The sequence below is a fragment of the Nothoprocta perdicaria genome, unplaced genomic scaffold (assembly GCF_003342845.1).
Source record: "Nothoprocta perdicaria isolate Ctin4 unplaced genomic scaffold, notPer1 scaffold_288, whole genome shotgun sequence".
NCBI lineage: Eukaryota > Metazoa > Chordata > Aves > Tinamiformes > Tinamidae > Nothoprocta > Nothoprocta perdicaria.
This window is the reverse complement of record NW_020455519.1, coordinates 728485-741290: the sequence shown is the minus strand read 5'-3', so window position 1 is coordinate 741290 and position 12806 is coordinate 728485. Positions and strand designations below refer to the sequence as shown.

Here is a 12806-nt window from a genome sequence, read left to right as displayed (position 1 = left end):
TCCCCGTCCCCATCCCCGTCCCCGCGCAGCTTCTGGGCCGACTCGGAGCCGGAGAAGGAGGAGTGGGTGGAGGCCATGCGGCAAGCGGTGGCCGCGGCGCTCTCCACGGCCGAGGTGGCCGAGCGCGTGTGGGCGGCCGAGGCGAACCGCGCGTGCGCCGACTGCGGCGCGCCGCAGCCCGACTGGGCCTCCATCAACCTCTGCGTCGTCATCTGCAAGCGCTGCGCAGGTAGCGGGCGGCTGCGGCGGGGCAGCGGGGGGGCCGGGGGGGCCCCGTGTCACCCTGTGTGTCCCCCCCATTCCACACCGCCAGGAGAGCACCGGGGCCTGGGCCCCAGCGTGTCCAAGGTGCGCAGCCTCAAGATGGACAGGAAGGTGTGGACCGAGGAGCTCATTGAGGTAGGATGTGCGTGGGCAGGGGACGGGGTGCAGCGCGGCTGCAGGGTGCATGCAAATGATGGGGTGCAGGATGGATGCAGGATGCATGCAAGGGATGGGGTGCAGAATGGCTGCAGGGTGCGTGCAAGGGATGGGGTGCAGCATGGCTGCAGGGTGCATGCAAGGGATGGGTGCAGCATGGTTGCAGGATGCATGCAAGGGATAGGGTGCAGCACGGCTGCAGGGTGCATGCAAGGGGATGGGGTGCAGGATGGCTGAAGGATGCATGCAGATGATGGGGTGCAGAATAGCTGCAGGGTGCGTGCAAGGGGATRGGGTGCAGCACTGCTGCAGGATGCATGCAAGGAAGGYGCAGGATACATGCAAAGGATGGGATGCAGGATGAGATGCAGGATGGATGCAAGGGATGGAATGCAGCATGACTGCAGGATGCATGCAAGAGAGGGGCTGCAGCACAGCTTCAGGATGAATGCAAGGGTTTGGGGTGAACCACAGCYGCAGGATGCAAATAAGGGATGGGGTGCAGCACTGCTGCAGGATACATGCAAKGGATGGGTGCAGCATGATTGCAGGATGCATGTAAGGGATGGGCAGCAGAGCTGCAGGATGCATGCGAGGGGTGGGGGTGCAGAATGGCTGCAGGATACATGCAAAGGATGGGATGCAGGATGGCTGCAGGATGCATGCAAGGGATGGAATGCAGCATGGTTGCAGGATGCATGCAAGGGATGCGGTGCAGCACAGCTTCAGGATGAAAGCAAGGGATGGGGCGCAGCACCGCTGCAGGATACATGCAAAGGTTGCATCCCAGTGCTGTTGCAGGGTGCATGCAATGCCAGAGAGCAGCACGGTTGCAGGATGCATTTGGCTATAGGGTGCTTAGCTGGGGCTCAGCACTATTGCAGCATATGTGCAAGGCATGGGAGCAGTGCTGCTGCAGGATGCATATGAGCATAGGTGCAAGACCAGGGCCCAGCACCGCTGYGGGATGCATGCAAGGCATGGGAGCAGCACCGTTGCAGGGTGCATGCAGCTATAGGGTGCAAGGCTGGGGCTCAGCACCACTGCAGGATGCATGCGAGGCTGGAGGGCAGAGCCAGAGCAGGATGTGTGCAGCCTTGGGGTGCAATGTTGGGGGGCAKCACCGTTGCAGGATGCATGCGGCCATGGGGCACAGTGTGGGGCACAGTGCTGTTGCAGGATGCATGCGGCTGTGGGGTGCAGCAGTTTGGCAGGATGCATGCAGCTATGGGGCAGGTTGTGGGGGCRCAGCACCATGGCAGGATGCACACAGATGTGCGGGGCAGTGCTGCTGCAGGATGCATGCAGGTGTGGGGTGCAGGCTATGGGGAACAGCACCACRGCAGGATGCATGCAGGGCTGCAGCACGGCCCCACTGCAGTCTGTGACCGTGGGGCACAGCAATACTGTAGGATGCATGTGGGGCAGGCTGTGGGGTGCAGGCTATGGGGCACAGCACCATGGSAGGATGCATGCAGCTGTGGGGCACGTGGGGTGCAGCACCATGGCAGGATGCATGCAGGGCTGCAGCACAGCCCCACTGCAGCCTGTCTGTGGCTGTGGGGCACAGCACCACTATAGGATGCATGTGGGGCAGGCTGTGGGGTGCAGGCTATGGGGCACAGCACCATGACAGGATGCACGCAGCCACGGGGCACTGCAGGCTGCATGCAGCCACGGGGTGCATGCAGCACCATGGGGTGCAGCACCATTGCAACACGCAGCMGTGGGGCGCAGCTCCACGGGGCACTGCCCCATAGCCGGGTACATGCACCCGTGGGGCCACGTGCAGCCGCAAGGCGCAAAGCCGTGGGGCAGGGCCCCGCTGCAGGAGCGGCGCGGCCGCGGGGCTGCATGCGGCCGTGCAGGAATGCGGCGCTGCAGCCAGCRCGGGGCGGAGGCCGGGGCGGCCCCTTCCCGCCCGCGGAGCCTCCAGGGACCGGGGCGCCCCGAGGGCTCCGCTCCGGGCGCTGCCCTGACRTGACACGAGTTGCAGGGTCTCAGCTGGGGGGAGTATCAGGTCCTTTTCCGCACCGGGGTCTTGCTGGGTATGTCGGGGGGGCCCCATCCGAGCGCGCCGCCCCCGCGCATTCCGGCCTCGCCCCGCTCCCGCCGGAGCCTCCGGCCGCCCGCCGCTCTCCAGATGTTTTCCGGCTCGGAGAGGGGCCGGGCGGCGGGATTCCCGGGCGAGCCCCCGCCGCTGCAGCGCCCCGCCGCTCCCCGCAGCTCTTCCTGCGCGTGGGCAACGCCGCGGCCAACCGCTTCTGGGCCGCCAACGTGCCGCCCAGCGAGGCCATCGGGCCGGCGAGCGGCTCCGAGGAGCGGCGCCGCTTCCTCGGCGCCAAGTAYCGCCAGGGCAAGTACCGCCGCTACCACCCGCTCTTCGGCAACCAGGAGGAGCTCGACAGGGTCAGTGAGCGAGGGTCTCGGGGGGTCCCGGGGGGGCTGGCAGCGATGGGGCGTGCTGCAGGGTTGTGCATGCATGAGGGATCCTTGCATGCACCCCCTGCGATGGGGCACACTGCAGGGTTGTGCATGCACTGCGGCTCCTTGCATGCACCCCCTGTGATGGGACACGCTGCAGGGTTGTGCATGCACCGGGGATCCTTGCATGTACCCCCTGCAATGGGACATGCTGCAGGGTTGTGCATGCACCGGGGATCCTTGCATGCACTCCCTGTGATGGGACACGCTGCAGGGTTGTGCATGCACCGGGGATCCTTGCATGCACCCCCTGTGATGGGACACGCTGCAGGGTTGTGCATGCATGAGGGATCCTTGCATGCACCCCGCTGTGCTCTGGGGGTCCTGCATTGCGGAGTGGGGTCTGCAATGGGATTTTCCACCCTGGGAAAGGGAAGGGTGCAAACTTGGGGTGGTTTTCCCACTTGGGAAAGGGAAGGGTGCAAACCCAGGGTGCTTTTCCAGCCTGGGAAAGGGCAGGGTGGTGGGATGCAATCCCAGGGTGCTTTTCCAGCCCAGGAAAGGGAAGGGTGTCAGGGTGCAAACCCAGGGTGCTTTTCCCACTTGGGAAAGGGAAAGGTGGTGAGATGCAAACCCGGGATGCTTTTCCAGCCCGGGAAAGGGCAGGGTGGCGGGATGCAACCCCAGGGTGCCTTTCCAGCCCGGGAAAGGGCAGGGTGTTGGGATGCAACCCCAGGGTGCATTTGCAAGGCTCTCCGGACTGCAGGGAGCCGCGGGCGGGCCGGTTTGTTTTGCTGCGGCGCCGGCGATCCCGCCCCGCCGCCCCGATGACTTCATCCCAGCTCCAGAAGGGAGGGACCGGCCAGCTCCAAAAGCCCGGCTCGGCCGGAGCCTCCCTTTGTCCCGCGCCTCCTCCGTGGGCCTCCTCCGTGGGCGGCCCCGCGCTCACGGCGCTCGTGCCGCCGCAGGCCCTGTGCGCYGCCGTCACCACGGGGGACCTGGCCGAGACGCAGGCGCTCGTGTTCTGCGGGGCGTCCGTGAGCTGCGCCACGGGGGACCCCGGCTGCCCCTCGCCCCTCGCCCTGGCGCGGCGCAGCGGGCAGCGCCTGCAGGTCGAGTTCCTCATGCACAACCAGAGCTCGGGTAAGGCCGCAGGAGCACCCCGTCCCCATGCAGGGATGCAGCTTGCTGCGTGGGAGTGGATGTAGTGCCGTGCATGGGTGCGGATGCAATGTCGTGTATGGGCACGGATGCAACTCGGTGCATGGGCACGGATGCAACTTGGTGTATGGGCACGGATGCAGTGTCGTGCATGGGTACACATGCAATGTTGTGCATGGGCGCGGATGCAACGTCGTGCACGGGTGCGGATGCAATGTTGTGCAAGGGTGTGGATGCAATGCCAAGCATGGGAACAGATGCAATGTTGTGCATGGGTGCGGATGCAATGTTGTGCATGGGCGCAGATGCAACATCGTGGATGGGCACGGATGCAGTGTTGTGCATGGGTGTGGGTGCAATGTCGTGCATGGGTACCGATGCAATGTTGTGCATGGGTGCGGATGCAATGTTGTGCATGAGTGTGGGTGCAATGCCATGCATGGGAGCAGATGCAATGTTGTGCATGGGTGCGGATGCAACATCATGCATGGGTGCGGATGCAATGTTGTGCATGNATCATGCATGGGTGCGGATGCAATGTTGTGCATGGGTGTGGGTGCAATGCCATGCATGGGAGCAGATGCAATGTTGTGCATGGGTGCGGATGCAATGTCGTGCATGGGCGCGGATGCAACTTGGTGCTTGGACGCGGATGCAGTGTTGTGCATGGGCATGGATGCAACTTGGTGCATGGGTACAGATGCAATGTTGTGCATGGGTGTGGATGCAACGTCGTGTATGGGCACATATACAATGTCGTGCGTGGGAGCAGATGCAATGCTGTGCATGGGAACAGATGCATCGTTGTGCATGGGCGGGGATGCAACTTTGTGCATGGGAGTAGATGCAATGTCATGCATGGATGCACATGCAGTTTCGTGCATGGGCGTGGATGCAACTCGGTGCATGGGTGAAGATGTAATGTCATGCGTGGGTGCGGATGCAGTGTCATGCATGGGAGCAGATGCAACATCGTGCATGGGTGTAGATGCAACGTCGTGCATGGGCACAGATCCAATGTTGTGCATGGGTGCAGATGCAATGCAATGCATGGATGCAGCATTCCTGCCCGGCTGGAGGCAGCTCCAACGGACAAGGCTTCGGGACAGAGCAGCTTTTTATTTCCTCCCCTCCATCGCTCACTGCTGACCCGGCCCCCAAACCTAAATGCCAGGACAAAACCGCAGGAATGCAGGAGCCCGGAGCGGGCCTCACCTCCTCCCCTTTCCTCCTCCTCTTCCTCCTCCTCTTCCTCTCGGCTCTCCCTCCTGGGCTGTTTTGCAGAGGGACATTGCTGCGAAGGTCGGAGCGGGGAGGTTTGGGCCATGTTGTCGCTGCCCTGGGTCCCTGCAGCTCCCTTTTCCCCTGGGAAATCCTTGGGGATGAACGGAATCCATTGGAGCTCCGAGCGGCCACTTCCCAGCGACCTCGGGGATGAGGGGCAGGAATCTGGCCCTTAGTTTGGGAAACGGAGGGGAGCAGCTCCAACGCAGAGCAACCCCCAAGAGCTCATCCATCGCCTTCCCAGCCCTGCCACCTCCATGCATTCCCAGGAGGGGACATCAGTGCCCCCCGCAGCCCCATTCCCATCCTTGGGGACGTCCCTTGTGCCTCCGCTTTGGGGATGGGGATGCGAGCCCGTGATGCCCCGTGGAGCTGGCTGCACGTGGAGCACACTGGGGAGAAGATCCATCCCCTCGTGCGCAGAAACGCCGCGCCTGGAGGCGAGCGGCCGCGCCGAGCAGCTCTACACGGTGCCGCTGCCCTCCGTCGCCCACCACGGCTTCCTCTACAAGACGCCCTCCATGGCCAAGCCGCCCGGCGAGCGCAAGAGCCTGGAAGGTGAGCGATAACGCGGGGAACAGGCGAGGATGAGGCTGGGAAACGCGAGCTCCGGGGTCCGGGCGCCCGCACGCAGCCGCCTGTGCCGCGCAGAGTTCAGCCGCCGCTGGTGCACGCTGCAGGACGGCGCCTTCAGCTACTACGAGAGCGAGCGCAGCGCCGGCCCCAACGGCGAGATCCGCGCCGAGGAGATGGTCTGCGTGGCGCACAGCGCGCCCCGCGCGCACGGGTGCGTCCCGCGCGCCGCGATGCCCGCGTCCCGCGCAGCCCGCGCAGCCCGCGCATCCTCCTCTTCCTCCCGCCGCAGGCTGGAGAGCACCTTCGAGCTCTACACCGAGGCGGAGAGGCTCTACCTCTTCGGGCTGGAGCACCCCGAGGCCGTACGGGAATGGGTCAAGTGTCTCGCCAAGGTAGCACCCCTGGGATTACCGGGATGCATCCCTGGGGTTCCCGGGATGTACYCCTGGGGCTCCCGGGATGTACCCTTGGGATTACTGGGATGTACCCCTGGGGTTCCTGGGATGTATCCCTGGGATTTGCGGGATGTACCCCTGGGATTCCCGGTATGCATCCCTGGGATTCCCAGGATGCACCCCTGGGATTACCGGGATGTACCCCTGGGATTCCCGGTATGCACCCCTGGGATTACTGGGATGTGCCCCTGGGATTCCCGGGATGTACTCCTGGGGCTCCCGGAATGCACTCCTGGGGTTCCCGGAATGCACCCCTGAGATTCCCAGGATGTACCCCTGGGATTCCCAGGATGCACCCCTGGGGGTCCTGGTATGTACCCCTGGGGTTTGTGGGATGTACCCCTGGGATTCCCGGGATGCACTCCTGTGGTTCCTGGGATGTACCCCTGGGATTCCCAGTATGTACCCCTGGGATTCCCGGTATGCACCCCTGGGATTACTAGGATGCATCCCTGGGGTTCCCGGGATGTACTCCTGGGGCTCCCGGGATGTACCCTTAAGATTACTGGGATGTACCCCTGGGGTTCCTGGGATGTATCCCTGGGATTTGCGGGATGTACCCCTGGGATTCCCGGTATGCATCCCTGGGATTCCCAGGATGCACCCCTGGGATTACCGGGATGTACCCCTGGGATTCCCGGGATGCACTCCTGTGGTTCCTGGGATGTACCCCTGGGATTCCCAGTATGTACCCCTGGGATTCCCGGTATGCACCCCTGGGGTTCGCAGGATGCACTCCTGGGGCTCCCGGAATGCACCCCTGAGATTCCCGGAATGCACCCCTGAGATTCCCGGGATGCACCCCTGGGGCTCCCGGCTGCTCCCTGTCCCCGGCACCGACGGGGTCTCCTCCGTCGCCAGAGCTTCGTGCCGCCGCACGCCGAGGAGCTGCTGAGCCGCGAGTTCGAGCGCGTCGGGCGCCTGCACTACAAGGGCGGCCTCAGCCTGGAGCGCGCCAAGGAGGGCTGGTTCGCCCTCGCCGGCTCCGTGCTGCACGTGTGCTCCGGCAGCGGCGAGCGCGAGGAGCCCCTCCAGCTGCGCAAGCTGCAGGAGCTCTGTAGGTGCCGGTGGTGGGACGCTCCATGCTCCAAGCTCCATTCTCCATGGCCCGTGCTCCTCCGTGCTTCATGGTCCATCTTTCATGGTCCACGGTTCATGCTCAGTCCTCCTTGGCCTACAGTCCATGCTCCATGGCCATGGTTCACGCTCCATGGTCCATGCTCCATATCCCAAGGCCTGTGCTCCGTGGTTCATGCTCCTTGTTCCATGCTCTATACTCCATGCTCCTTGTTCCATGCTCTTATACTCCATGCTCCACAGTCCATGCTCCATGCTCCTTGCTCCATAGTCCATGATACATGGTCCATACTCCCTGCTCCATGGTCCATACTCCATGGTCCATACTCCCTGCTCCATGGTCCATACTCCATGGTCCATGCTCCCTGTTCTTTGCTCCATGGTCTGTGTCCCATGTCCCATGCTCCATGTTTCCTGCTCCATGGTCCCTACTCCATGGTCCATGGTCCCTACTCCATGGTCCATGCTCCCTGCTCCATGGTCTATACTCCATGGTCCATACTCCCTACTCCATGGTCCGTGCTCCCTGCTCCATGGTCTATACTCCATGGTCCATGGTCCATACTCCAAGGTTTATGCTCCCTGCTCTTTGCTCCATGGTCCGTATCCCTTGTCCCATGCTCCATGCTTCCTGCTCCATGGTCCATACTCCCTGCTCTTTGCTGCATGGTCCATACTCCATGGTCCATGTTCCCTGCTCCATGGTCCATACTCCAAGGTCCATACTCCATGCTCCATGGTCCATACTCCCTGCTCTTTGCTCCATGGTCTATACTCCGTGGTCCATGCGCCCTGCTCTTTGCTCCATGGTCCGCCTCTCATGTCCCATGCTCCATGCTTCCTGCTCCATGGTCCATAGTCCATACTCCATGCTCTTTGCTGCATGGTCCATACTCCATGGTCCATACTCCCTGCTCCATGCTTCCTGCTCCGTGGTCCATACTCCATGGTCCATGCTCCCTGCTCTTTGCTCCATGGTCCGTGTCCCACGTCCCATGCTCCATGCCCCATGTTGTGGCTCCAACATCCTGGGCATGGGGTGCTATGTGGGGGCTGCTTTCTCTCTTCTCTTTCTCCTGCCCATCATCTTCCTCCCTCTTGCTGTGCTGCTAATGATCCCGGCGCTGACAGTGTCTCCACTTGCCCCCGCAGCCATCCAGGGAGACAACGAGGTGCTGGTGCTGGTGGAGAGACGGAGGTAGGAGCGCAACCCGTCCCCAAAACGCCAACCCCACTCCATGGAGGCCCAGGGGGACAACCGGGGGCCACCTGGAGCTACCTGAGCATCCTTGGCGCCCCGCAGGACRCTCTACATCCAGGGCGAGAGGAAGCTGGACTTCCTGGGCTGGGTGCAGGCCATCCGCAGGGCGGCRGGCAGCGCCGGGGACACCCTGTCGGAGCAGCAGCTCACGGAGGCCGACGTCCCGCTCCTGGTGGACCGCTGCATCGACTACATCACGCAGTGCGGTGCGTAAAACGGGACGCGGCGCGGCGAGCCCCCGCGCGCGTGGGGCTCACGGCCCGCCGCGTCCCCGCCGCAGGGCTCACCTCCGAGGGCATCTACCGCAAGAGCGGGCAGAACTCCAAGACCACGGGGCTGCTGGAGATGCTGCGCAAGGACGCCCGCAGCGTGCGCCTCAAGGAGGGCGAGCACCACGTGGACGACGTCTCCAACACCCTCAAGCGCTTCTTCCGCGAGCTCGGCGACGGGCTCTTCACCCAGCGCTGGAGCCAGGACTGGCTGCGGGCCACGGGTGAGGCCCTGGGGTTGGACTCSATGATCTCGAAGGTCTTTTCCAACCGTAATGATTCTATGGTTCTGTGATGGTGGGGCTGTGGGGAGCTTCCTTTGGTGGTAGCGAGATGCTACCACCTTCACAGAGTCACAGAATCACCGAATGTTCAAGGTTGGAAGGGACCTCTAGAGATCATCTAGTCCAACCTTCCTGCTCAAGCAGGGACACCTACAGCATCTGGCACAGGGTGGCATCTAGGTGGGTTTTGGAGACCTCCAGAGAAGGAGACTCCACAGCCTCCCTGGGCAGCCTGTGCCAGGGCTCTGTCACTCTCACAGTGAAGAAGTTCCTCAAGCGGTTCCTCAAGCACCTTCCTCAAGCAGGACCTTCCTGCCTGAGCAGGAAGGTTGGACTAGATGATCTCTAGAGGTCCCTTCCAACCTGGAAGATTCTGTAATTCTCTGAGATGGGACATGGTGGGATGCTGCTCCTCAGCTTCTCCATGGACCAGCTGCACGGCCGGGGACTGTCACCTTGCCTGCCCATGTCCCCTTCGTGACCCTTTGCAAGTGGCCACTGCCTCCGTGCAAAGTGTGTCCGGGCTCCTCTGGTCCTCTCTGAGATGAGGAGAAGCCTCATGTGGGTTCTTCCTGAATGCTGGAATTGGGCGCATCCAGCTTCAAAACAGCTGGGAGATCTTGGAGGGGACCATGTCCATTCCTGCTTTTCCACCCACACTGATGCCTTCCCATAAGTGCCCCTGTCCCTTCCTGCAGCGCTGGAGGACGAGGAGCAGAAGATCGGCGAGTACCGGCGGCTTCTGGGCAACCTGCCCGCGGTGAACAGGGCCACGCTGAAGACCCTCATCAACCACCTCTTCCGGTGAGGAGGGATGTGTTGGTGGGTTGAGCGGTCCCCGTGATGACGGGGGTCCCTTTGGAAGGGGAAGGGAAAGCCCCAAGCAAAAGATGGGGATCTTTGGCCAACTTCAGTTGTTGGCTCAACCTGAGCATCATCCCAAGCAAGGGTTGGTCCAAGGAGGGTCTTTGGGGCAACGTAAGACTTGGAGGTGTGATGGGGGGCCCCATGTCCACAGGGTGCAGCGCTTCTCCGGTGACAACCAGATGAACACGCACAACCTGGCCATCGTCTTCGGGCCCACGCTCTTCCAGACCGATGGGAAGGACTACAAGGCGGGCCGCGTGGTGGAGGACCTCATCAACCACTACGTGAAGATCTTCAATGTAGGTTGGGCCCCTGGTCCCAGCTACGGAGCTGTTGGCTCTGCAGGGAGGTCTGGCTCTGGATGAGACCAGTACAGGAACACGCTGCACTTCCACAGCAGTTCCTGGCTTGCTGCAAGGGTGGACACCTTCCAGGGCATAGGTTGGGCTTGGGGAGGCCATGAGAGGAGGAAAGCGGGTACCCTCCTGCAGAAGTGTCTCTGGAGATCAATGGAAGGGGGGACATTGCCCTGCAAACCCTGCAGATACCCTAAGTTCATGCTCTGTGGACCACCCCATGCTTCCACAACAGGATGTAGGGATCTTCTGGTCACCGCTAGTAACAAGCCCAAGTCTGGGATGTGAGCAGGGATTTCTGTGCTGGCCCTCACCGCTCTCTGGGCTCCTCTTCCTCGGCAGGTCAACGACCAGGAGATGAAGAAGCARCAGGACGAGATCACAGCCATCATGAAGATGCGGGAGGCGGCATCCAGCGGGACGCAGGTGGGTCCATCCCTCGGTGTCACCTCCCTTGATGGCACATGGTTCCTCTGCTCTCCTGTGGGGAAATCCCTTCTCTGCTGCCTTCCCGTCTCCTTTCAACTCCAGGAGACTCAATCGATGGTGGTGCTGGAAAGGGAGATGTCCCCGGGGATGCGTTTTGGGGAGGAATTACTTTGAGCGTGGTGGGCTTTGGCTATAGGGCCTCCTGTTGCCTTGCAGCAAGCCGGGGACTTCATCTGCACCGTGTACCTGGAGGAGAAGAAGACCGAGGCCGAGCAGCACGTCAAGGTGGGTGGCCAGCATGGGGCAGGGGGCACAGACGGGGCTGCAGGCAGCATCATCCCGATCCATGATCCCTTCCATCTCCTGCAGATCCCGGCGACGATGACGGCCGAGGAGCTGACCTTCGAGATCCTGGATCGCAGGAAAATCCTCATGAAGGACAAGGACTATTGGAGCTGCTTTGAAGTGAACGAGAGGGAGGAGGCAGGTGGGTGCGGGACGTGTCCGGGATGGGAAAGCCGATGTCGGGATCATCCCTCTGCCCCCATCCCGACCCGCCYGCAGTCCCTCAGGCGCTCCTTTTGGGGGAAATATGAGACGTTTTGGCACTGGCCAAAGACAACGAGCCCAACCCAGCCCTGGCTTGGCTGGATGGAGCCCACGACCACCCAGCCCTTCAAAGAAACCTCTGAAATGTGTCCAAGGCGGAGCGGCCGTGCGCTTGCCTTCCCGGAATGCTTTCCCTATGCGTTGCCTCGCTCGCCCTTTGCTTGCGCGGGAACGCGGCCCGACGGGAGTGCCGAGGTGCGTGCACAAGTGCAAGTTCCATATTTGCAAGAAACCCTTGCAGAAATGCTTGCGATTGCTCCTYGATCGCCTTCCAGCAGTCCCCGCTGCCACCGGAGCCGAGGGGACACCGAGCACTTTGCACTGCTGCACGGTGGCCGGTAGCGGGACAAAACGGGCTCATGTCTATGGGTGGTGCTGACCCGCTGCTCCCCGTCCCGTGCAGAGAGGCCCTTGCACTACTCGGAGAAAGTCCTGCCCATTTTGCACGGCCTGGGGACAGAGAGCTACCTGGTGGTGAAGAAGCAGATGTCCATGGAGAACATGCTCGTCTACTTGGGTAAGGGAAGGGCCCGACGGCTCACASATGGGACCATGCAGGTCCTGGAGAACGTAGTCCACCACGGAGACTCCCCTGGGGTTTCCATGCAAGCGCTGTCGGTCTGTCTGTGCCGTGTCCAACGCATCCTCCCAATGCRCCACAGCCAGCAGAGTTGGCGACTGCAAGCACGGCATGATGAAGTTTCGGGAGGAGAGGAACCTGCTGGGGCTCGGCGTCAGCACGGGCTTCCACGACCGCTACTTCATCCTCAACCACAGCTGCCTGCGACTCTACAAGGAAGTGCGGGTGAGTGCACCACGGCCGTGTCCTCGTCCTGCGCAGGGTGGTGACCGTCCACGTGGGTTCATCCTGCCTGAGAGCCCCATGGCCACGATGGGGAGGTGGTCGTTGGAGAGGCAGCGGGGTGCTACGCTCAGCTGCTTTGCAAGCACACATTGCCCTTACATGGTTGTGGGGCTGGAGAGAGCCTGGTGCCGACTGCTTTGCAAGCATGCATTGCCCTTGCATGGTCCTGGGGTTGGAGAGTGCCTGGTGCCCCATGCTCAGCTTCTTTGCAAGCTTGCATTGCCATTGCATGGTTGTGGGCCTGGAGAGTGCCTGGTGCCCCATGCTCAGCTGCTTTGTAAGCTCGCATTGCCCTTGCATGGTTGTGGGGCTGTCCCATGCCTGGTGCCCCATGCTCAGCTGCTTTGCAAGCTCGCATTGCCCTTGCATGGTCATGGGGTTGTCCCATGCCTCGTGCCCCATGCTTGACCGCTTTGCAAGTGTGCATTGTGCTTGAATGGTTGTGGGGCTGGAGAGCGCCTGGTGCTGC

General features: G+C 62.3%; 1 protein-coding gene across 1 annotated transcript in view; it reads left to right on the top strand.

Annotated features, from left to right (window-relative positions):
• Positions 1-12806, top strand: part of ARAP1 (ArfGAP with RhoGAP domain, ankyrin repeat and PH domain 1) — a 24416-nt gene that overhangs the window by 5820 nt on the left and 5790 nt on the right. The window contains exons 8-25 of the mRNA XM_026041569.1: positions 30-229; positions 314-399; positions 2647-2829; positions 3813-3987; positions 5713-5847; positions 5941-6076; positions 6155-6257; positions 7182-7377; positions 8550-8595; positions 8701-8864; positions 8939-9151; positions 9910-10015; positions 10230-10377; positions 10777-10860; positions 11080-11148; positions 11233-11350; positions 11876-11989; positions 12135-12277. Coding sequence (XP_025897354.1) covers positions 30-229; positions 314-399; positions 2647-2829; positions 3813-3987; positions 5713-5847; positions 5941-6076; positions 6155-6257; positions 7182-7377; positions 8550-8595; positions 8701-8864; positions 8939-9151; positions 9910-10015; positions 10230-10377; positions 10777-10860; positions 11080-11148; positions 11233-11350; positions 11876-11989; positions 12135-12277 — 2419 coding nt within the window. The remainder of the gene's footprint in view (positions 1-29; positions 230-313; positions 400-2646; positions 2830-3812; positions 3988-5712; positions 5848-5940; positions 6077-6154; positions 6258-7181; positions 7378-8549; positions 8596-8700; positions 8865-8938; positions 9152-9909; positions 10016-10229; positions 10378-10776; positions 10861-11079; positions 11149-11232; positions 11351-11875; positions 11990-12134; positions 12278-12806) is intronic.